This window comes from Colias philodice, chromosome 31 (genome assembly GCF_061535455.1).
Source record: "Colias philodice isolate Cphi_HAF_F1 chromosome 31, ilColPhil1 Martin Lab GWU primary, whole genome shotgun sequence".
Classification (NCBI taxonomy): Eukaryota; Metazoa; Arthropoda; class Insecta; order Lepidoptera; family Pieridae; genus Colias; species Colias philodice.
The window spans coordinates 4,794,441-4,819,398 of record NC_143116.1 but is presented as its reverse complement, the minus strand read 5'-3'; the positions used below and the strand labels follow the sequence as shown (position 1 = coordinate 4,819,398).

At 34.0% G+C, this 24,958-nt stretch overlaps 3 protein-coding genes across 3 annotated transcripts; 2 read left to right on the top strand and 1 right to left on the bottom strand.

The window, feature by feature from the left end:
- Positions 1 to 1,135: 1,135 nt before the first annotated feature.
- Skp2 (S-phase kinase-associated protein 2) lies at positions 1,136 to 17,406 on the top strand. Its single transcript, XM_089713622.1, has 13 exons — positions 1,136 to 1,287; positions 1,448 to 1,517; positions 5,525 to 5,596; positions 6,466 to 6,619; positions 7,782 to 7,919; positions 8,589 to 8,745; positions 9,793 to 9,922; positions 11,216 to 11,387; positions 12,206 to 12,296; positions 13,004 to 13,128; positions 14,253 to 14,412; positions 15,837 to 15,956; positions 16,641 to 17,406. The coding sequence occupies exons 1-13, from the start codon at positions 1,220 to 1,222 to the stop codon at positions 16,708 to 16,710; spliced, it is 1,527 nt and encodes a 508-aa protein (XP_089569748.1). The 5' UTR covers positions 1,136 to 1,219; the 3' UTR covers positions 16,711 to 17,406.
- Positions 17,407 to 17,880: 474 nt separating this feature from the next.
- On the bottom strand, positions 17,881 to 19,996 carry LOC149475266 (partner of xrn-2 protein 1-like). The gene is made up of 3 exons (XM_089713947.1): positions 19,845 to 19,996; positions 19,298 to 19,462; positions 17,881 to 18,550 (listed from the first exon to the last, which is right to left on the bottom strand). Exons 2-3 carry the CDS (start codon positions 19,459 to 19,461, stop codon positions 18,403 to 18,405), a joined length of 312 nt encoding a protein of 103 aa, XP_089570073.1. The 5' UTR covers position 19,462; positions 19,845 to 19,996; the 3' UTR covers positions 17,881 to 18,402.
- A 459-nt stretch (positions 19,997 to 20,455) lies between these two features.
- LOC149475265 (uncharacterized) lies at positions 20,456 to 24,511 on the top strand. Its single transcript, XM_089713595.1, has 2 exons — positions 20,456 to 20,619; positions 20,703 to 24,511. Exon 2 carries the CDS (start codon positions 20,735 to 20,737, stop codon positions 22,541 to 22,543), a length of 1,809 nt encoding a protein of 602 aa, XP_089569721.1. The 5' UTR covers positions 20,456 to 20,619; positions 20,703 to 20,734; the 3' UTR covers positions 22,544 to 24,511.
- Positions 24,512 to 24,958: the final 447 nt, after the last annotated feature.

Here is a 24,958-nt window from a genome sequence, read left to right as displayed (position 1 = left end):
CGCTATATCTCTCATTATCTGCTCAAAAAAAAATCGCGTGACCCATCCCTACAAAAACGTTTGTTGAAAGAAAAGTATAGCTCAGATTACGAAAAAAAAATACTGTTAGATAGGTAATGAAATGAGGCATCATTAGAGTAGAAAATATATACTTCGAACTTACAATTTCATATTTAAAAAAAAATGATAATACTTAATTGTACTTTTTTTTGTTAGATTTTCTCGCAATTTAATTTTATTACGACAAATTTATGCGCTCGGCTTCATTTTTACTTATTTATTTTAAAACTAGACTATATTTCCTTTAAAATGAATGCATAATATATACAAATTATACAGGATATGTCTATTATTTTTACTAATAAAAATGACTCGGCACGCTATCCGGATCGTTACGTCCTTGGCCATTGTTACGTTTCAAATATTTTAAAATGTTGAATCTGCGTAAATATAAGAATGTAATAGATTTATATTAGTAATTACTTAATCTAGATAGTTTCTAGTACGTATATAACGTATCAAAATATAAAAATATAGTTTCAACAATTCGTAAACAACACCGAAACCCGCCATGTTTGGAACGCGCATTTTGACCTACATTATTTGTTAAAAATAAGAACTTTGGCTAATGAAATACTACAATACGTATATATCACTGTAAAGAGAATTTTATATAGAAAATTATAACATATAACACACAAAGGAACAAGTAATAACATTCAAGTAATCACGCCATTTTTGCGCAGCGATATTTTGCTCGGCACGGTGAAAAAATGACGACCTTTGAAACTGGTCTGTCATTAAAACAGGACGTCAAATTGTATGAACCTTTGTTCTAAAGTAGTCTCTGGTTCTCTCCAGATAATAAATGTGACAGCTGTGGCACAGATACTCAACCAAATTTGAATAGGGCAAGCTTTACGACAGGTATAATTTATGGGCACGGTTGTTACACGGACTGATAAGCATAAAATTTTTTTTGTAACCTGAGAGCCCCTTATTCTCAAGTGGTTAAAATAAATATATTTCAGTTTAGAGCACGTCTATAGCAATATTATTTATTTCACTTCCGCTAATGAAGTTCATACTCTATAGTCTATGAGTTTGTCTTGACATTAGTTTTCTGTAATCTATCATCTATGTCATAAATAGTATTTTTCTTTGCGTTGCGGTGATGTTGCACGAATAAAGTCGTAAAGATTATAATTTTAACATAATAATGAATGCTAATCTCGATACAGAAGATTGCCAAGCATTATCAGCAATAGACGAAGTTGAAAGTCCGCGGTGAGGATACAAATTCATTCATAAAATCAGTGCAACATTTCACTTGTTGCTGACAGCTGATTTTGAGCGCCAAAGTTGAAAGGCGCGAAAAGATTTTAACGTGTCATTTAATATTAAAATTATTTTACCGTGAGTTACTGAGGAAAACTCTTCGTTTTAGGAAGCGAATGCGTTTGGACTCGTCTGGGCGCAAAAGCTGGAGCATGATGGACCGTAAAACCGATACCGAAGTGAGTTTTTCTTTTAAAAAACACACACCTTTCTACCAAACCATTTTTGGTTATGTCTTCCTTTTTTTTCGTGTGCATCTAAGCTAGAAATAGATCAGATTTTTTAGCATCATCCATCATCAATTAGTGGGGATTTAGAAGTTAATATTAGCTACATTAAAATACGTGATTTCAATGCAATAATAATTTTAACTGAAATCGGACACAATATAACGGTAACTTTTCGGATGTAATTCATGCATGACCTGAGGTTACCTATCTTAATCTCGAATTTTAATATTCCGAATATCATAATCCAGAAAACGTTTGGACATTTTTTCATAACCCCGAATTTTAAAATTTCGAAGTTTTGTTTGCCATATAATCGCAACTCCGAATTTCATTTGCCCATTTCTTTATTTGTTCGACGTTTTACAATCCAGACGAATGAGTTCCAGACATACGAAATCTAAATGCACAAAATCCAGATGACCGTAATCCATATGCACGAAAGCCAGATTTTTAAAACACAAATTTTTGAAATACAGTTAATTGATATCCAGACAAACAATGTCCAGATTTTTGAAATTCAAATAAACGATATCCAGCAAAACGTAATCCGGTAATCCTTCCAGGGGGACGCCGCACGAACCTAACCTAACCTTCTGAATAGATTTTAACACTTTAACCTTTCTGTAATGGGCAAGTAAAACAATAGCGAGTCGGTTCTGGCACTCGCCGGCCGCTGCCGCGGCACGCTCGCTTCGCTCGCTCGGCTCGTGCATGGGGAGTCACAGTTCAAACCTAACCTAACCTACTGAGTCGAATTTGACACTTAAACCTTTCTGTAATGGGCAAGTCAAACAAAAGCGAGTCGGTTCTGGCACTCGCCGGCCGCTGCCGCGGCACGCTCGCTTCGCTCGCTCGGCTCGTGCATGGGGGGTCACAGTTCAAACCTAACCTAACCTACTGAGTCGAATTTGATACTTAAACCTTTCTGTAATAGGCAAGTAAAACAATAGCGAGTCAGTTCTAGCGTGGGGGTCGTAGTTCAAACCTAACCTACTGAGTCGACTTTGACACTAAATCCGGTCTGTAATGGACAAGTAAAACAATAAATTTACTTACTGACAATATTTATTTTCAGTCGATAGTAAAGGTATAATCACGATTGTATGGAAATCAAATAAAAAGATTATGAAAATCTGGCAATAGTTTATCTGTTATACGATTATATGGGAACCAAATAAAAAGATTATGAAAATTTGGCAATAGTTTATTTGGAAAATGGTACGATGGGAAACAAAAAAAAGTATTCTGAGAATCTGGAATAATGAGATCTGGATTATGAGATTACGGGAAACAAAAAAATACTTTTTAAAAATCTGGTTTTCGTGCATCTGGAAATTGATTCATCTGGGAAATTAAAAAAGGTATTTTAAAAATTTGTCATTCATTACATCTGTCTTTTATAAGTTCTAACAACCGTTTTCGGGGTTTTAAGATTCGGGTAATAGAAATTCGAGTTTTTAATAGGTTACCATGACCTGACTGTTAATATTATAATGCACTAATAACTACATAGTATAAAACAAAGTCGTTTTTTCTGTCCCTATGTCGCTGTGTATGCTTAAATCTTTTAAACTACGAAACGGATTTCGGTGTGATTTGTTTTAAAAGATAGAGTGATTCAAGAGGAAGGATTTAGTATATAATTTATTAGGTTTTAGATAAAGCGGGCGAAGCCGCGGGCGGAAAGCTAGTACTTCAATAAGAGGTATATTTGTTGCATAAAATAAAATGTTGAGTCAAGGAAAATGTAATTTGCAACATCTGCATTACAATGTTTGAATTGTGTCCTAAAAACGTATTTATTGCAAAAGTGATTATTATTTAAGCTGGCTGCTTATGTAATCACAAAAAAAAACTGTATTTTAATTTTTATACAACTGTAAAATATCTTACTGTATCTCTATAGCATATTTGTAAGATTTTACCACTAAAAGATAACTTATAAGCCAAATATATTGGTGCTTAATCTTTTCAATATGTATATAATTACAAGCATATTACATAAAAACTGTTGTATTCAATAAGATGTGGTTTGTCACATCCCTAAGCTTTAACTAAAATCAATTTCATAGACCTGCATATTGATATTGTGTGCAGAAATTAATTAATAATGTTTATATATAATTTACTGAATGTCTAATTTAGTAAAATTCTAATTTAAATTGCTTCTGGTATTCAAGACACAGAACTGAACCTAAAACAAATAATTAATGTTAAGGAAAATCATATATATCTTGTAAATCGAATCCTAGTTTGTTAATAAAATATAATATTTAAAATACTGCGAACTGTTCCGAACACTGCTTTGTGTAGCGCATGTCGCGTGACGGTGGGCTGCCGAGTCGGTATACCTACTCGGCAGCCGCGATACACGCGACATGCGCTACACAGACCAAAAAGTTTGAGACGATATAATAAAAGTTTCACTTTAATTATCAAAATCTTTCAGACTTCTATTTTATTTACATGCTTTTATTAGCTTCGCCTGTATGTTTGTAAGTTAAAAACTCCTTTAGACTCGAATTTGACCCACTAAATGACAAAGGAACCCACAAAATGAAGATATCATTCAAACTTAGTACACTATCCAAGTATAGGTGACAATACAATAATTGCATTATCATGTGTTAGTCTGTAGGTGAGGTATCTAATCTATTCTATCTATCTAATATATTAAAAAAAAAAAAATCGTTTATTTCGAAACAATACATAAATACAAAAACAAATTAGACACGACGATCGCCTCAACTAGGAACATACCTGTGCTAGAGACGATCGACGTCTTCCTCTCCAGACTTAGCCAGTATTGTTTAGTTAACTTATATACTAGTAGACTTTACATATTTTATAAAGTACAGAATAGATATTATAAAGGCGAAAGTTTGTAAGGATGTATGGATGTTTGTTACTCTTTCACGTAAAAACTACTGAACCGATTATAATGAAATTTAGCACACATATAGAGGGTAACTTGGATTAACACATAGGATAGTTTTATCCCGGAAATCCCACGGAAACGGGAACTATGCGGGTTTTCCTTTGCAAACGCGGGCGAAGCCGCGGGCGGAAATCTAGTATACTATATGGGTCTGTACAATTTATTGTACATACTAAAATCAGCGTATTCTTAAGTTTTTTTAGCTATAAGGAAACACAAGCAAAACCGTATGCCTACAGGTAGTTAATATTTATCAAGTATGTAATTCACAGAACTATAATATACATACAAAGGAAAGAAGCTTATGAAATAGTAGAAAAAAACTATTTTATTTATTTTATAAAACTCAAACTCAAATATTAAAAGCTATATAAACTGGCTTTCTGCCCGCAGCTTTGCCCACTTTACCTAGAACATTATAAATTATATACTAAAACCTTCCTCTTGAATCACTCTATCTATAAAAAAACGCATAAAAATCCGTTGGGTAGTTTTAAAGATTTAAGTAGGTATACAAAGAGACATAGGTACAGAGAAAGCTACTTTATTTTATACTAGATATCCGCCCGCGGCTTCGCCCGCGTTTGCAAAGGAAAACCCGCATAGTTCCCGTTCCCGTGGGATTTCCGGGATAAAAACTATCCTATGTGTTAATCCAAGTTACCCTCTATATGTGTGCTAAATTTCATTGTAATCGGTTTATTAGTTTTTACGTGAAAGAGTAACAAACATCCATACATCCTTACAAACTTTCGCCTTTATAATATATATTAGACTATGTAGGGACAAATGGAACACTTAAAAAATTTGGGACGATTTGCCACCTGCGGTGTTCCTGAACAACTACGACATTGGGGCCTTCAAGAAAAGAGCTTATTTGTCCATAAAAGGCCGGCAAAGCACCTTTATGGTGGTGACCACTTAACATCAGGTGGCCCACCTGCCCCTTTGCTTGCTCTGACATAAAAAAAAATTACAGTACTTGAAATTAATTAATTATATATTAATGTTCCTATAGGTATTACAGGAAATGGGTGTGAGTGTATTAGATCAAGATGACTCGGAGACTCCATGTGAAAGTTCTAGCGCTGTAAGTTAAAAAAAAGATACTGATAAAATCCCTTGTAGCATATTTAACACTTTCATGTATGTATTTTTAATTTTTATATATTACTAGCTTTCCGCCCGCGGCTTCGCCCGCGTTTTCAAAGAAAAACCCGTTCCCGTAGGATTTCCGGGATAAAACCTATCCTATGTCCTTTCTCGGGTATCAAAATATCTCTATACCAAATTTCATGTAAATTGGTTCAGTAGTTAAGGCGTGATTGAGTAACAGACAGACAGACAGAGTTACTTTCGCATTTATAATATTAGTATGGATTTGTCATGATAAATGATAGATATCCTTACAGAACATATCTAGAAATTGGAAATTGACAATTATGGTGCATTATATTGTTAAAAACACCCTAGTTACATAATATTAGCAGACTTATAAATAATTTGCTTCAAAAATCAGTCTGTGGTTTGGTGTACCAGACAGATAGACTTACGAATTCATAATATTAGTATAGATCCATTCTTCTATTGAGAAATTCACAAACCAAAATTTAAATTATGTACATGAATTACTATTTTTTACACTCTTTTATAAACTTCATCTGTATATGTAACCAACTCATATAGATTAGATTTTGATCCAATTTAATAAAATAATATTATGAGTCTATCTTATAAAAGCATTTTTTTAAATTATTTATATTCTTATATATAAAAATGAATCGCAAAATGTGTTGGTAAGCGCATAACTCGAGAACGGCTGAACCGATTCCGATAATTCTTTTTTTATTATATTCCTTGAAGTACGAGGATGGTTTTTATGTAGAGAAAACGTAAATATGTACCACGGGCGAAGCCGGGGCGGACCGCTAGTGATTTAATATTATTATCATTTTTTAGACAAAATCTCTAAAACGCAAACACGATATAGAGAACGTAAATCCAAATATAAATAGTGTGACATCACCGCGAAGCAGGTATAGCCCTAAAATAGCGAAAACCAAATGCAGTCCGAGCCCTGGACCTTCGAAAAGCCCTAGGAGCTTGGAGAAATGTGAGTTTATTTTTCATATTATTTCGTAGACAAATAATTATTAAATTTGATTGCAAAAAGTTCAACTTTTAAAGCAGCCATATTTATTGAGAAATATGATAAATATTTCACATTTTGAATCTATACATATAATAAGTCTGTAGGGTCAATTCTGTACATTGAAAATATTGAAAATATTGAAAAAATAAATAACAGGGGTGTTACTGTATCGATACTAAACCCAAATATGTGATTAAAAAATTTTTTGTTTGTATGTCTGTATATGCAGGCAGAATTTATCACTGATGTTAGATTGTCAATGTGTTTTATTTCGCACGCGTTTTCAAAGAAAACACGCATGTGTCCCATTCCTGTGGGATTGTCTTATTCTGGGTCTTCAGCTATCTATATGCCAAATTTCATTGTAATCGGTTCAGAAGTTTTTACGTGAAAGAATAACAGACATCCCTCCATCCTCACACCTTGACCGCCACCTTGGTACAGTGGTTGACGCGTGAGCGTAGCACCGAGGGGTTCTGGGTTCGATTCCCGGTGGAGACGAAGAAAAAAAAATTGTCTCGGTCTGGCACGACACAGAAGGCTGATCATCTACTTGTCCCTAAGTGAAACAGATGTATAATGCATCTGCCCCTTACCCCACTTGGGGACATGGGACTTATCTTTTTATCTATCCTCACAAACTTTCGCATTTGTAATATTATCAGGATTCACAAAGAAACATTACCTCTCTACAAATAAACAACCAAAAATTATATTATTACTAGCTGTCCCGGCAAACGTTGTTCTGCCACTCTTATCTATCACTTAGGGTTATGAAAAATAGATGTTCGGTCTAGCGGTCTGCCCAAGCTTCGCCCGTGGTACATATGAAAAATAGATGTTCGCCGATTCTCAGACTTACCCGATATGCACAGAAAATTTCATGAGAATCGGTCCACCCGTTTCGGAGGAGTATGCAGACTAACATTGTGACACGAGAATTTTATATATAAGACTAGCGGTCCGCCCCGGCTTCGCCCGTGGTACATATGAAAAATAGATGTTGGCCGATTCTCAGACCTACCCAATTAGCACACAAAATTTCATGAGAATCGGTCCAGCGGTTTTGGAGGAGTATGGTAACTAACATTGTGGTATTTTATATATTTGATTTACTTTTCAGCGAAACCTCTCCAAGATGTATTGGAATCGTCCCTCATACAAGAATATCATATAGACGAAGATACCCCGTTGGCCCAAATATATGGTGGGTTTGGGGCGTATATGTCTTGTAGTGGGACCAAAGGAAATACTAGTACACGTGAGTAATTTTATTTAAAACTAGCGTTCCGCCCTGGCTTCGCCCGTGGTACGTACATACTTTAAAGCTCTCATCTATAGTAATATTATAAAGCTGAAGAGTTTGTTTGTTTGAACGCGCTAATCTCGGGAACTACTGGTCCGATTTGAAAAATTATTTATATTTATATCGATATTAGATAGCCTATTTATCGAAGAAGGCTATAGGCTATAGATCATCTCGCTAAGACTAACAGGAGCGGAGCAATGCGGGTAAAACCGCGGAGCACAGCTAGTGTATCATATACATACATTGTACAATATCCAACGATGAAATAATTTTAGGACCCTATTCATATGTTTTCGATTGGTGTTTATTTACTAATCGTACGTAAACAGTAACCCATTCCTGATTTGAATAAATAATAATACTGTTTTTATGTCTTTGTTTAGTAATTTATAATACACTAGTTAACGGCCCGCGGCTTCGCCCGCTTTGTCTTATACCTAATAAATTATATACTAAAACCTTCATTTTGATTCACTCTATCTATTAAAAAAAAACCGCATCAAAATCCGTTGCGTAGTTTCAAAAATTTAAGCATACAAAGGGACATAGGGACAGAGAAAGCAACTTTGTTTTTTTATCGCGTTTTAAATCCGTTAAAAGTATTTATTTTAATTTTTTCAGGTTTAGGCCTCGAAGAACAAGAGATTCTAGCAAGGAAAGAGAAATTCGAGCCAAGCGGTGCGGACACATTCACATTACTGTCAGATGAAATGATTCTAAGTGTTTTTAAATGGCTGCCGAAAAGGACACTAGCTCATTGTATGACTGTGTGTAAACGGTGAGTTTTTATTGAAGTGAAACTTCTTTATCGGGGTTGGACAAAAATTTAGTGTAACATTTTTGCGTTACGCCGTACGCGTGACATTTTTGCGTTACGCCGTACGCGTGACATTTCTGCGTTACGCCGTACGCGTGACATTTTTGCGTTACGCCGTACGCGTGACATTTCTGCGTTACGCCGTACGCGTGACATTTTGTTTTTAAGGTCATGTACACGCATACATTTTTTTTTATTTATTTATTTAGTAGTTATTTATCAATTTTATCCTTATCCCAGTAGAGACGAATCTAAGAAACCAAAATTATTAACATCGGTTCAGCCATTCTTTATTTGTGTAACTAACTTGCCCTATTTACCTGTTCTATAAAAAACTTTTATGTATCCGCGAGATCCACTATCTATTAAATAAAGCCTCAAAATCTGTTGTATACTATATAGGCTTTCCGCCCGCGGCTTCGCCCGCCTTTTCAAAGAAAAACCCGCATACTTCCTGTTCCCGTAGGTTTTCCGGGATAAAACCTATTCATGTGTTAATCCAAGTTATATGTGTGCTAAATTTAATTTTAATCGGTTCAGTAGTATTTGCGTGAAATAGTACACATCCTACAAACTTTCGCATTTATAATATTAGTAGGATAAATAGAATAAGATCTAAACATACAGCAGGATGCGACGTTGTTTTAACTTCCTCGAAAACTACTCCGCTGGTGAAAACCGAATGATAATCGGTGCAGTTGTTGTTTATATTATGGTGAACAGAAAGACACTTAAAAAAAGACTATTATTGAAGTGAAATTTCTTTATCGGTGTTGGAAAAAAATTAAGTGTAACATTTTTTCGTTACGCGTGACATTTTTCCGTTACGCGCCATCTTTTTCTTATCCCTACCACGCGTGATTCGACGTATTTCTGTAAAGTTGCGTATTTTTTGAAAAATAAGGACATAAAGAAGTTTCACTTCTTACGTGTGTACACTAGTACACGCACACATTTTTTTATTTAAATTATGAGACATTAATATGTAGTTTTTTTTTGTTTTTTCAGTTGGTACCGAGTGGCCTGCGATGAGACGCTATGGCAGAGATTAGATCTAGGCAATAAGACATTATCCAAAGATGCTCTGGGAAGGATATTGTGTAGGAAACCTATTATTTTAAGATTAGCTAGTTCAGAAGTGAGTATCTAGCTGCGTTCCACATTTTTACTCGCATTGCTTAGCTCCTGTTGGTTGTAGTGTGCCTATAGCCTTCCTCGATAAATGGGCTATCTAACACTGAAAGAATTTTTCAAATCGGACCAGTAGTTCCTGAGATTAGCGCGTACAAACAAACTCTTCAGTTTTATAATATTTTAATAAAGTATTGAAATTTAATATAATTCAGTAAGTGTTTGATAAATTAGATAAATGAAAAACACACTTATTGGTTCATATTTATTTATTTGATAAATTAATAACAAATCAGAATTTTCAATACAGTAAAAGTTCCTTATTCGCGGGGTATACGTTCCATAAATATGCCGCGAATACAGAAACCGTGAATACGGAATGGTAATTTATATGGGATTATAGGGGATACGTTCCTAGGTGACGATTGAGATTTTTTTCATGACGAAAGTTTCGACGAGTTTCGACTCGAAACTCGTTTCTCATTTTTTTTAGTTGTTAATATAAACTAGGAAGAGTGCAGTAGACGTTACTCGAACACAATTTTTGTAACGAATGTGAAAGACGAAACAATAAAACACGCAAAGCGGCTTTACTATAAACGGAACTACATTTAAAAATACACTTTATTTATTGAGTTATAAGGTTGCTTCCATTCTGTTTATTTACATTCTCAAAAACATCAATCGCGGCAAAGGCGGCTTGCGACAAAGGCGGCTTGTGTCAAAGGCCTCGGCGATATCATTTAACAACATAACATAAACTTTAGGCAAACTTGTAATAAGATCTATTTTACTTTCTTATTAGTCCATTTGACAAGGATATTGGGTTAGATACCTATTCCAATAATTTTATTATTATGTATGTACTTATTAAATCCGCGAATAAAAAAATTTTTAGTCGCGAATATAGAAATTGGGTCGCATTTTTTTAATCCGCGAATAGTGAAAACGCGAATAAAGGAAGCGCGAATAAGGAACTTTTACTGTATTTTTACCAATCAACTTACAAAAGAAAAAAATTCTCAAGTCGACTGTATTTTTTTAATGTTTTATCCGAATTGCTCCGCTCCTGTTGGTCTTAGCGTGGTATAGCTTATGATTTAATCTAAGTTACCCTCTATGCCAAATTGCATGAAAATCGTTTCAGCAGTTTTTGCGTGAAATAGTAACAAACATACAAACTTTTGCATTAGGATTTAAATGAATGTAGTGCAAAAGTTAGCATTTATAACTATTAACTATAATTATTAATAACGTCAATAGGAAACACACTAACAAACAATCAATCAATCAATTCCAGATCGGCGATTGGATCCCACAAACAATCACAACTTCACGTATTCAATACTTAGACCTCAGCATGAGTGCTATATCACGACAAACATTGGCCAAGTTGGTCGAACATTGCCCATCGTTGCGGAAACTCAGCTTGGAGAGCTTGCCGCTGGATGATGGGATAATGGCGTTGATTGGTGAGTGGGATTGCTATAATAATTTAATAAATATTATGTGGGATTGCTAAAATATTGGTATATCTAGACAAACATTGGCCAAGTTGGTCGAACATTGCCCATCGTTGCGGAAACTCAGCTTGGAGAGTTTGCCACTTGATGATGGGATAATGGCGTTGATTGGTGAGTGAGATTGCTAAAATAATTAAAAAATATGATATAATTGATCTAGGCAAATGTTGGCCAAGTTGGTCGAACATTGCCCATCGTTGCGGAAACTCAGCTTGGAGAGCTTGCCGCTGGATTATGGGATAATGGCGTTGATTGGTGAGTGGGATTGCTAAAATAATTAAAAAAATATGATGTATATCTAGACAAACGTTGGCCAAGTTGGTCGAACATTGCCCATCGTTGCGGAAACTCAGCTTGATGATGGGATAATAGCAGAATCATCATCTATTAAAAAACCGCATCAAAATTTGTTGCGTATTATTAAATATCTAAGCTAACAGACACACGACGTGTGATGACAAGAATAATCATAAATTAATAGTGACGACGCGGTTGGCGCAGTGGTAAAGTAACTGCCTACTGAGCCGACGGTCCCGGGTTCGAACCCCGGTCAGGGCAAATATTTGTGTGATGAACTCAATTATTTGTTCTTGGGTCTGGGTGTTATCTATATATGTATTTATTAAATATTATATTTATCGTCGCCTAGTACCCACAACACAAGCCTTAATTGAGCTTACTGTGGGACTAGGTCGATTTGTGTAATAATGTCCTATAATATTTATTTATTATTTATTATTATTAATATTCGAATACTAAAATTTCAGGACAATGCTCGAGTTTAGAAACATTAAATTTAACAATGGCGCAGGGAATCACACCGGAAGGCTTAAAAAGCTTACTCGATGGATGTACTGGGTAAGTGTTTATTATTTACTAGCTTTTCCAAAAACCCGCATAGTTTCCGTTCCCGTGGGATTTACGGGATAAAACCTATCCTATGTGTTAATCCAAGTTACCATCTGTATGTGTGCTAAATTTCATTGTCGGTTCGGTAGTATTTGCGTGAAAGAGTAACAAACATACATACATCCTCACAAATTATTTATAATATTAGCACACATATGTGCGTGTTTTTCTTTGAAAACGCGGGTGAAACTGCGGGTGGAGAGCTAGTGTATAAATATTTAAGAACACTGTACATTCTGATGTTTCTTTTTATGCTTATAATTAACATTTATTTATGAAAAATTATAAAAATCCCAACTAATATTATAGAAGAAAGAAAGAAAGAAAAAACGTTTATTTAATGACACATAGCCTCACACGTACATGATGAAAAACAATTTATACAATACTTATATGCTACAATACTTACTTACTACAATACTTAAAAATACACATTGAAGTTATAAATGCGAAAGTAACTCTGCCTGTCTGTTACGCTTTCCCGATTAAACCTCTCAACCGATTTTGATGAATTTTGGCACAGACAATCTTTAGAACCTGAAAATAACATAGGCTACCTTTTATTGCGAAATATGTACCACGGGCGAAGCCGGGGCGGACCGCTAGTTATTAGTAAATATATATAATATTAATAAATCTATTTATATCTCTTTCAGTCTGCAATCACTAAACATATCTTGGTGCAATTTAAACGAAGAAGCGTTGAACATTTTAGTAACATGTCTACCGTCCAAATTGCAAAGGTTAAATTTGAGTGGAGCGAGGATCATGAATGATGAAAGTGAGTATTTATATTTAAAAGCCCTTTTAATCACTACATAGTATAAAACAAAGTCGCTTTCTCTGTCCCTATGTCCCTTTGTATGCTTAAATCTTTAAAACTACGCAACGTATTTTGATGCGGTTTATTTTAATAGATAGAGTGATTTAAGACGAAAATTGTAGTATGTATATAATTTATTAGGTTTGAACTAAGCGGGCGAAGCCGCGGTCTTAAATACCTTATTTATTTATTTATTTTTATTTATTTATAACACTTCATTGTACGAAACAATATAGGAAATGTGGTACAAATTAGTGAGGTACAAAAATTTTGCACAATAGGCGGCCTTATTGCTACACAGCAATCTCTGCCAGGCAACCTGGTAGGAAAGGAAATGTACTGTAGGTGTAATACCTTGTTTTTTAAGATATAGGTTTTGTCTGTTATTTAATGTACTGTATCATTTTATGGGAATAAATTTGTTTCTATTCTATTCTATTCTAAATATAGTTATAGGTATATAGAATCTTCTTATATATAAAAATGAATCGCAAAATATGTTGGTAAGCGCATAACTCGAGAACGGCTGAACCGATTTCGATAATTCTTTTTTTATTATATTCCTTGAAGTACGAGGATGGTTTTTATGTAGAGAAAACGTAAACATGTACCACGGGCGAAGCCGGGGCGGACCGCTAGTATTATAATAAAAAACCTATACGAATAATAAATACTTAAAATTATTAAATAACACCAATAAAATTTCACAAAAAGCAAACTTAACACATATATAACTTAATTTTTTAAGGAAATAATATTGCCAATAGGCAATTTTACCCTTATAGTTTTTTGTTCTTTTTTAAGCTGTATCACAATTCCTATTTTTAAACAGTGTTACAATTTCTTTTATTCTTTTTTAACGTAAAACGTAATTAGTATAGTAAAAAAAATGTTGTGTGGTTTTATGAAACCACGGTAAAAGTGAAACTGTTCGAATGGTTCCGAACACTGCTTTATACCTACTCGGCAGCCGACCGTCACGCGACATGCGCTACACAGACCAAAAAGTTTGAGACGATGTAATAAAAGTTTCACTTTAAAAATTAAGTTTTTTTTTACCATTTTTTTTTTCTCCTTTTTAGCTGTATCTCAACTAGCAGTTCGTTGTCCACGTCTTTTAGAATTGGATTTATCAGATTGTCCGCTACTTGGCCGAGCGGCTTTGAATGCATTACTGCCGTTATCAAGATTGGAACATTTAGCACTGAGCCGATGTTATTTACTGCCACCGCATGCTTTAACGTGAGTATTTATTTTTATTTTTGAAGTGAAAACTTCTTTAGCGGCGTTGAGCACTTTTTCTGTAATGGGTATAAAATCTTAAACTCGCCGGACACGTGACCAGCCCCCCTAGACAAGTGGCTTTCTAGTAGCGTAAAGTTCAATAGAATAGATTATGAATGTATGAGATTGACGTTTGATTACGACGAAGACGACGATTGATTACGTCAATCTCATACATTCATAATCTATTCTATTGAACTTTACGCTAATAGAAAGCCACTTGTCTAGGGGGGCTGATCGAAAAAGCGTAAGACGGATACCATTCCAAAATATCAAACATGCTCAACGTTAATAATCAAGTTTTCACTTCTGCCGGCACTCCCCCAGTGCAACCCGGCTTTTTTTTATTACATTTATTAGCTTTTTGCCAGCGGAAAGAAAAACCCGTTCCCGTGGGTTTTCCGGGATAAAACCTATCCTATGACCTTCCTCAGGTCTCAAGCTATCTCTGTACAATAGATATCGTAGCCAAAAATAATTTTTGTCTGTTTCAAAAAGTATGGATTTATTTCAAACTATAGTTTGGTCTTAGCGTGATGATATATAGCTTATAGCCTTCCTCGATAAATAGGCTATCTAACACCGAAAGAATTTTTCAAATCGGACCAATAGTTCTTGAGATTAGCGCGTTCAAACACACAAACAAACGAACAAACACTTAAGCTTTATAATATTAGTATAGATTACATTTACTAGCTTTTTGCCAGCGGAAAGAAAAACCCGCATAGTTCCCGTTCCCGTGTTTTTTCCGGGATAAAACCTATGACCTTCCTCAGGTCTTGAGCTATCTCTGTACCAAATTTGAAGTAAATCCATGCAGTATTTTTTGAGTTAAGTCACATCCATATAAGATGGTAAGGACATACATACACACAAACAGACAAATTCTAAAAACCATATATGTTTGGCTTCAATATCAAAAAAAATCCCACGGAAACGGGAAATATGCGGGTTTTTCTTTAGAAACAAATCGCCTATACGCTTGATTGTCAGTATTCGTTAACGTGAAACTTCTTTAGGCGCGTCATGGCAATACCGTCACGTCATGCAGTAAGGCGACGATTTATTTACTAGCTCTTTTTATTTAGGCTACGTTAGAGAGCGTCCATAAATTACGTGAGGTGTTTTAGGATGGGAGGTGGTGGAGTAAAATCTCATCTAACCTTGAGAGGGGGGGTTTCGGCAAATATCTTTTTTTTCTGATTGAAACAAAACAAATTCTACTCTTTTGGTCTATCTAATCTAAATACGTGAGGTGTTCTTTTCAATTCGGATTGAAATGATAAGGGGGCGTCCATATTAACGCCCTATTATAAATATATGGACGCCCCCTTATCATACCACAAAATACACATATAAATTGCCTATGTTTTTTTTTACAGTAAACTAAGCAGTATGACGGCACTACAATATTTAGAAGTGTGGGGAATGTTGCCCGCCATTTCGTTGAGTGCATTGAGAGCGGCAACACCGCATATACAGATCAACCAGTTTATGTTCAGGTGAGATTTATTTATATAAAAATAACTGCGTTAAAAACAACCGACTTCAAAAACGGAAAAGTAATAGGTAAAAAAGATTTGATATTATTAATTAATAATTAACTACATATTATTTAGATGTGCTATTTACTAAAAAGGTTTGATGTCGGTGCTCGGGCTTAATACTAAGTGCTTAGTGTTTGGCACCGACTTCAAACCTATTTAATAAATAGCACATCTAAATAATATGTAGTAATTAATAATATCAAATCTTTTTTATTTATTACTTTTCCGTTTTTGAAGTCGGTTGTTTTTAATGCAGTTATTTTTATTTAATACTTTTTAGTGTATTTTTTTTCAACACGAATCATCTGTAGATCAATCTGATAACCTCCTCCTTTTTTTGAAGTCGGTTAATAAATAAATAATATTTCAGGACAATTTTCACACACGGCACGATCTGATCCCATACTAAGCTTTCGCTTGTGTTATGGAAACCAGATGGCTGATAAACATACATATATAATTTTAAATAAATACTTATATAGACAATTAACACCCAGACACAGAGCAAACATCTATGTTCATCACACAAATATTTGCCCCGGGGGGAATCCAACCCACGACCTCTGGCTTGGCTTTTTATGTACTCTAGTACACGCATACATTTTTTTTATTTATTCATATAAATGTGTAAAATTTCAGCGCAATCGCCCGGCCTACAGTTGGAGCCCGACGCACATCAATATGGGGACTTCGGACCAGAGACTGTTAATTAGTTACAACTAGTGCCCCGCGGTTTTACCCGCATTGCTCCTGTTGGTCTTGGCGTGATGATATATAGCCTATAGCCTTCCTCGATAAAAATGGGCTATCTAACACGGAAAGAATGTTTCAAATCGGACCAGTAGTTCCTGAGATTAGCGCGGTCAAACAAACTCTTCAGCTTTATAATATTAGTATAGATATACATACCTAATTATTTTTCTGTGTGTCAAAAAGACTTGTCGAATTTGTGGCTTTCTAGAGGACTACAAATCCTACTCCTACTAAAATAATATTATAAATACGAAAGTTTGTGAGGATGTTTGTGAATGTATGTTTGTTTGTTACGCTTTCACGCAAATACTGTTGAACCGATTACAATGAAATTTAGCACACATAGTAGTAGGTAACGCAATTTACACATAGGATAGGTTTTATCCTACTAATGCGGGTTTTTCCTTGATATGCGGGTTTTTCCTTGAAAATGCGGGTGAAGCCGCGGGCGGAAAGCTAGTTTTCAATATATCTACAAGTAGATATTACTATCTACTGTTTTGTGTATTTTTCAGGGTTTATATATTATTAAAAGGTGCTTACAGTTGTGTTTATACATCACGAATAAGAAACAATAAAAAATGTTGTGCGTGTAAATTATTATAGTTTAAGTTATTGTATTATCAATCAAATAAAATTTTATAATGAAATATAACATGTTTTTTATTTTACGTTTTGCCCCACTCAGTCGCAAAATATGCACATAGCTCGAGAACAGCTGAACCGATTTCGTTAATTCTTTTTTGACGTGACAACGTCTTATAATTCGATAGAGCCGGCTGCACGCACGCAAAAAACATGACTCACGCGGCGTTACCTCGCTCTGAGGCGTTCCATGTAAGGCTTGAAGTGCAAGCGAGAGCGCGGAACGAGCGACAAACAAGCACAATCGGACGTTGTCACGTTCATCTATCGTCAGTAAACCGACTTTACAGACAACCAATTTTTTTTATAAGTACGAGGAAGATGCCTATAGAGAGAATACGTAAACAGGTACCACGGGCGAAGCTGGGGCGGATTACTAGTCCTACTAATATTATAAATGCGAAAGTTTGTGAGGATTGATGTATGTGTAGTTGTGTATGTTACTCTGTCACGCAAATACTTGTTTAAAATAAAACAACAATTACTTAGAAATACTTTATTCACAGATTAAAATGAAAAAGCCATGCCGCTTTACATTAAATACAAAATATCCAATGAATTTTAAATAACATTTTTAAACTGAGAGACGTCAAGAGATTTAGGGTAATCCACAGGGAAATCTCTATTCTCTATTAAAAAACAATATTTTTTTTGTAATGGCAATGTATTATACATTATTTTGCTGTAGTGGCAACTTTTACACCGTCAATGTCAATTATATTGATATGTAGGGGTGCATTTACATCAAATGAACATAAGAGCAAGAGCAAGAGCATTATTTCGTGATCTTTTAGTGTAAACGAAAACTCGTATTCAGTGTTGTTCAGTATTCGAACATTGCATACAATCTTTTCGAACGCATTAGGAACAACGAAAGAATGCTCTACGCCTGTTTACACTAAAAGAATTTGACGTAGTGGGGTTAGAATGAGCATTCGCTCGTTTAATGTAAATGCACCGTAAGCAACATTTTTTTGTTTTTTCATCAAGTATTAAATAATATTTATTTAAAACTCCTCTTGGCTTTTTGTTCCGCCGCATCGCTGGCTTGTACAAAAGTTCTCTTTAATTTATTTTTCCGACTTTCCTTATATTTAGCGGAGACTTTTTCTGCTAATTTCGCGATTCTTTTCATCGTTGCTTGTGGGTATCTGTAATTTTAAAACAATAAATTTTATTGAACCAATATGTTTGTTTAGAAATTAGAGATTTTAAAGGATTTTATACACGATTTATTCATTATATTATTATACCGACGTTTAGCACACTTTTCAGCGAGTGTGTTCCGTTAAAAATCTTTAATTTCTAAATGTGGTGGCCCACATCAGGTGGCCCATCTGCCCCTTTGCTTGCTCTGATATTAAAAAAAAAATGTATAATATTCGCGTAAAATCAAACATTAGAAAATATTATGTTTATTGTTTATTAACTTCTGCAGTTTCTCTTTTTTAAACTAGCTGCATGGTGTATCGCTCGGTTTCGTCTGTTGTACATCTAATATCTAATATCTAATATATATTATAAAGGCGAAAGTTTGTAAGGATGTATGGATGTATGGATGTATGGATGTTTGTTACTCTTTCACGTAAAAACTACTGAACCGATTACAATGAAATTTAGCACACATATAGAGGGTAACTTGGATTAACACATAGGATAGTTTTTATCCCGGAAATCCCACGGGAACGGGAACTATGCGGGTTTTCCTTTGTAAACGCGGGCGAAGCCGCGGGCGGAAATCTAGTACTATATAATAGTATCATTTTAAACCCTAAACGCTTCAAACTAAGAAGCAATATGTGAATATGATTGGTTATTTTCAAACATATTCCTCTCTACACATCGCACATTATTTGTGAAAAAGCACCTTAATTCCCAAAACACGTAAAATTACTAACCGGCAACCCAGGAACTCAATATTAGTGAACAATTGCGCCAGTGTTACCAGCTCCTCTTCCTCGAAATTGTCTTTGTGTTCCACCATGAACATTCTTCTCACTTCCCATTGTTCGTCAGATTCGTGCTCTGATCGGAGAGAGTCTATATCTATTGAGGGCTTCATACTGTAACATTAAATAATAAGTTCAAACTTTTATATCTTTCAAATGGTTTATAAATGAGATTTTTTAAAAGAATAGCATTCAATAAATACGGGAAGCAACCCGGCTACTGTAATAATTTATGAACTCGGAGAGAACTCGGTTTATGACTATCACAAATTTATTCATACTATAATAAGTGGGTATCAACTTTTATATGAATTGAAAAGCTGCGAATAAAATCAAACTAATTGATAGGTAGCATGTTCTGATCGAACTTAAGGTGTTATCCTATTTGACATAGTTGATATTCAGTTTATTCAGAATATTTAATCGTAACAAAACACGTTAGCATGCTTAAACTTTTGTCTTTTTCTTTTTTGCTATGAACATTGAAAAGACGTACCTTATAATTCTTTCACTTTACGTACAAACAAATATTTAAAGTTCTGAAATAATTTACTTTCAGGTTAAATTGTTTATAAGAAAAAAACTGAAATAGAAAACAACAAACAAACAAATGTGTTGGTAACTTTTCTCCAGCTGTTTTGACGTATGTCACAGATATCCGAGAGATTGCTAGTTTAGAAAATAGAAGTTATACAGATACACAAAATTATTATGACGAGCTTGATCTGTGAGCTTGATCTTTTAAAAGACGCGCCCTATCTATTTAGTAATAGTATTTTTGATTCACAATTAATATAGTTATAACTTAATAACTGTATTTAAATTTCAAATTCAAATTAATAAGAATTGAGAATCATAAAACAATGTTTTTCTATGCAGAAACAAAGAAGAAACGTGGGAAACGCTTGATTTTATATACGTATGAAAAAAATAATCTGACTGTCATATTTAAAGTTAAAATTATAATATAAATTATTGTAAACATTATAAATTTTCAAATTTCAATACAATGAAAACTGGCAACACATTATATTATCCAGATAAAGTAGATGGTAATTTTATTGATTTTCTTCAGCAGTCTTTGTTCCAACTTCCAATCAAAGAGCAATTCAAATCTGCCATACTTCATTTACAGATGTTTTTGTTGTCAAATCCAAAATAAAAGACAAAAGTTAAAATAAATTTAAAAAACTAACAATAGAAGGTAGTTTCAAATAATGTGAAGTTTTTTGCGTGTAAGTTCTTTGTATATGGTGGATCGCGTACTTGCGGTAAGAGATTAAAAATATTTAAATAGAAATTTCGAACGATTTTTACATTCATAACTACATGTAAAAATACTTTGTTCTTACAGTTAACGGTGCACATAAATTTTCCGCCTGTAAAATGGCATTTTCGATCCGAAAGATCATATCGAACATTACGTATTTCAAAAAAACTGAGGAGACCTCTGAAAACCCTGATAATTTTATGAAAAAGCGTTGCTATACATACGTCGTGGACGATCCTATAGATTTCGAAAAACTGGAGCCAGATTCGACGTCCCGATATTCGAGCTTGCAACTACCAGATTCTGTTAAAAAATACGCAGCGAAAAAAGGTTCTTTGTCCGATACAGACATACTAAACCTGTCAGACGCCCCGATTCGTCATAAGCGCCGTAAATGCAAAAAACTCAAGATAGATATTAAAAAAGCGAGCCAATCTATGCAGCAGCTGAGCGATGTGAACATAGAGAACACGCCCAAACATGTCTTATTGGAGTGCAAGTCGTCTGAAGCGTTCAGCGAACGGATAAAGGGTTTCGACTTCAATAAATCCTTTGATATGTACGATGAAGTCTCCGATATTGAGTCGTCGTTTGAAGAAGAAGAGTTGGAGATAGATTCCCTGTCCGAACACTCAGAGAGCTCATCAAAATCTCCGGTAAGAATGTGCAGGAAGATAGATAACCAGTCCACAAGCGATGAAAACATACCAGTCCCATCCACTACTCCAGAATCGTTTGCTGATGTAGAACTTGATAAAAATGAGGAGGAACGCGTGCGCTTACTCTTCAACTACCAAATGCGATTCGAGAGATTAGAAACATTTCTGAAAAAACTGCTCACGGAGTTCCAGTTTCATATAGAAGTGTCAAAAATATTTCACTCAAGGTCAATAGTGTCTGCTCTTCCTGGCTCCGATTTCAACAATATTCCCAAGAAGCTGGGCGATGTATATGTTGATGACATGAATAGAGACATTAAAAACTCGAGTCCAACTGGTATATGGAATGTGATAATGGAAAAAGAAGACCACCAGACGAAGACGAAAATCCGCAAGCAATTTCTCTCGATGAAAAGCTCTATAGACCATTTTATGCACAACCATTTGCACAATGAGAGCACAAACAAGAAATATTTACTATCCAAGAAGAAGGAATCCCAAAAGCGTTTCCACATCAGCCATAAGAAGAAGCAAAAGCATTTTGACTTCCCGGACTTGCGAGACGCTATGATACATTTATTCTCTGTTCAGGATGACTCAATATCGAACTACAGTTTCGACGAAAGCTACAAGTGCATTTGTAAGTGCCACCAGTCGTCACCTACACAAACAGATTCGGGATTAACCGCGAACCCTGATCATTCTACGTCAATAACATCATCTATTGGTAACTTTACGCTAGATTCGACCACGCTCACTGCGTATTCCGAGTCCCTTGATCAAATAATCAGCTACAACAGCTTCCAAGACTCCCTCTACAACACGTTTTTACAAAAAGCTACGATTGAAAGAATTACGTTTTACATACAAGTGCACAGCATTCAACTTAAGTGCGAACAAAACGACGACTTCGAATCAAAGCAGTCAATCACATTCCATTGTCCGTCATGTAAGAACACAGAAACTGAAGAAAATGGATTGTTAAAACACATCTTAAGTCAGTCGCATTGTGAAAAAATCCACTTTTTGTACAAAACGGCGTATATAAAGAAATGTGTGGCCGCTGGGAAGGAAATTCAGCCAAGTACAGTATTGAATCCCATGACATTATATCGAGATGAAAATAAAATTGTTTGTTTTGGAGACGCATTGTATGCATGTTCGTTGTGTTTTGAGAATTTGCTTGTCGGAGAATCTGTGTTGATGGCTCATTGTGCTGATCCGTATCATGTAGAAAGAAAAGAAAAGCTGTGCGAAATGGAATAATTTATTGTTTTAAGCAAATGTCTGGTTTGTACAGGGCAATTCTTTTTTGGGCATTTGTTACTGTCTCTGAATTTGAATTTTCAACTTATGTTTTTTAATTGATTCATATGCCCATTTTTACAAAATTTTATCGATTTTTTTGCAAAAAATATTTTGATTGTACGAAACAAAAATGATTATTGATTTTTTTTTACATAATTTATTTGAATAGATTAAATATCTTGCATGTGTTGATATATGACATTGATTAACATCTATAAAACTGATTCTTAATTTCTAAGTTGACTTGTGACTTGCTATTTTCTTTCTTTTTTTCGTTATGCCTGACTAATCCGAGCATTTTTTTTTCCAAACTACATATCGAAATTTTACCACAGGGTTTAAAATTTTGACACATTGTTTTTTTTTTACTATGTTGCCATTATCAAAATACTAACCAAAAAGTTCCTAGTTTGCATAACTCTTTACATGCATTTTAGGTGAAATTTGTAAATACAATATTATTTAATTTTTACAAGCTCAAATTTACAGGGTGTTCAGAACTGAAATGTTATTTATTCTAAGAATACTTATGTTTGTATACTTTTTCCTTTATTATTAATTCTCTTCGCCTACTTAGTATTTAAAGTTAATGTTGTAGAATTAATAAAATAGATAAGTACATAGTTTGTGTAATGAAATGTTATAATAACAATTCTCCAAATTTGATCTCAATCATAAAGAGACTTTTTAAAGACTGATGTTATACTTACTTTTATGTTTTCTATGTAAATCTTAAATAATTTTCCATCTGTATTTTAGCAAATTAATTATTATTAAAAAAGGATGTATTTTTTAATGTTCCGATTTTTTTTCAATCAACATAACCATTGACCATCATGTGGGTTGTTATATAATTTTTATATACAGAAAATTTCTTCTAATCTTCTTATTAATAATAATCGACTGTAGAATAATAATTAATTACTAAGAGTAAATATATTAATAAGTAAATATTGTTCAGGAATTTCCTTTTGGTACTATTAAACGCATAGCAGTCTTCCTTTTCTATACCTTACTAATGTTATTATACTATTTAGTTACTAATATTATTTGTAGAAATTGGATGAAATTCAAAATAAATGTAAGCTATTGTTTGCCTTTAGGTAAATATTGTAATTAAAATAATAGTGTTGAAATAATCTGTTCATTAATATAGATGTAGATTGTATAATCGATAATTGTAAGTCCGAAATGTTTCCAATTTTATGAAATAACGTTCTATGAAAGACTGGCTTCCAAAGCAAAGAAAAAATATGAATTTTCCCGCCTTTTTTAAATCACTAAGTAGGTTTCATGATAACTTAAAAATCTCAATGTCGTAGTCGTTGTATCTTCATGAATTTGTATGTCTTTTATAATAAAATGAAAAACGAAAAAAAAAATTACGCTTAAATAGATATAATAACTAGTGCTAAAGTAAGTGTAGATAACAATACAATGTCTCAAAAGTTATTTACAAAACACTTATCTGTCAAATGAAGAGCTATAAGTTTCTGTGATCAAAAAACTTGTTAAAAATAGTTTTAAGCTTACGTTTTAAGTCAAATCAAAATAAATGCGACGGCTCTGGACAAAATACTAATGATAAATCTTTCGATAATATTTTATCAATTGAATATGTACTATTTTTCGGAAATATAATGAAAATTATGAAAAAATACAAAAAACCGTGCCATAGATCATATTGGACTTACTGAGCTTGTCCCGTGTTCTAAATCTGTGATTATAAATGGTGTTCAAAAAGTTTTTATTGCAGAAATTTTTTTTAACATATTTTTTATTTTTTTTTCTACATTACTTTTTTATTTAATTATTTATGATCTGTTTCCTAAATGTAACAAAATTCTGCAATGAAGGTTCATGCTTTAAATTACTGTGATCATATTTCGGCAAAATTACAGGAAAATAAAAATATGCAGTTTGGAATGTTGTGTTTTATTTTATTCCCGTAATTCTTCTAGTGCATTTGGTAAAGGTTTGAGAAAGTTTGTGAGGATGGATGTATGTGTCATGTATGATGTATTTTGCATTGAGATAATATTAATAGGAGACGACACCGCCTACATCACTTATGTTCCACTCAACATTCGTGTGTGTTACGATATTGCACAAATAATACGGAAAAGTGCAAAGGAATAACTTTCATCGTTAAGTACCTAACTAAATAATAATTTTTAAAACTTAGTTAGAGCAAAAAAATGGCGCACAGATTTTGTTCGTGGTGTCTCCTCCATACGTAGTAATATTATCTCAATGGTATTTTGTTAGTCTTTCATGCAAATACTACTGAACCGATTACAATGAAATTTAGCACACAGAGGTAACTTGGATTAACACATAGGATAGGTTTTATCCCGGAAGTCCCACGGGAAC

What these genes read in the sequence shown, in the direction of transcription:
- Skp2 (XM_089713622.1), top strand. Translation starts at nt 1,220, where the DNA reads ATGAATGCTAATCTCGATACAGAAGATTGCCAAGCATTATCAGCAATA. An exon ending in CATGTGAAAGTTCTAGCGCT is followed by an intron (nt 5,597 to 6,465) that starts GTAAGTTAAAAA and finishes ATCATTTTTTAG; the next exon opens with ACAAAATCTCTAAAACGCAA. An exon ending in TTACTCGATGGATGTACTGG is followed by an intron (nt 12,297 to 13,003) that starts GTAAGTGTTTAT and finishes TATCTCTTTCAG; the next exon opens with TCTGCAATCACTAAACATAT.
- LOC149475265 (XM_089713595.1), top strand. Translation starts at nt 20,735, where the DNA reads ATGGCATTTTCGATCCGAAAGATCATATCGAACATTACGTATTTCAAA.
- LOC149475266 (XM_089713947.1), bottom strand. Translation starts at nt 19,461, where the DNA reads ATGAAGCCCTCAATAGATATAGACTCTCTCCGATCAGAGCACGAATCT. An exon ending in ATTGAGTTCCTGGGTTGCCG is followed by an intron (nt 18,551 to 19,297) that starts GTTAGTAATTTT and finishes TTAAAATTACAG; the next exon opens with ATACCCACAAGCAACGATGA.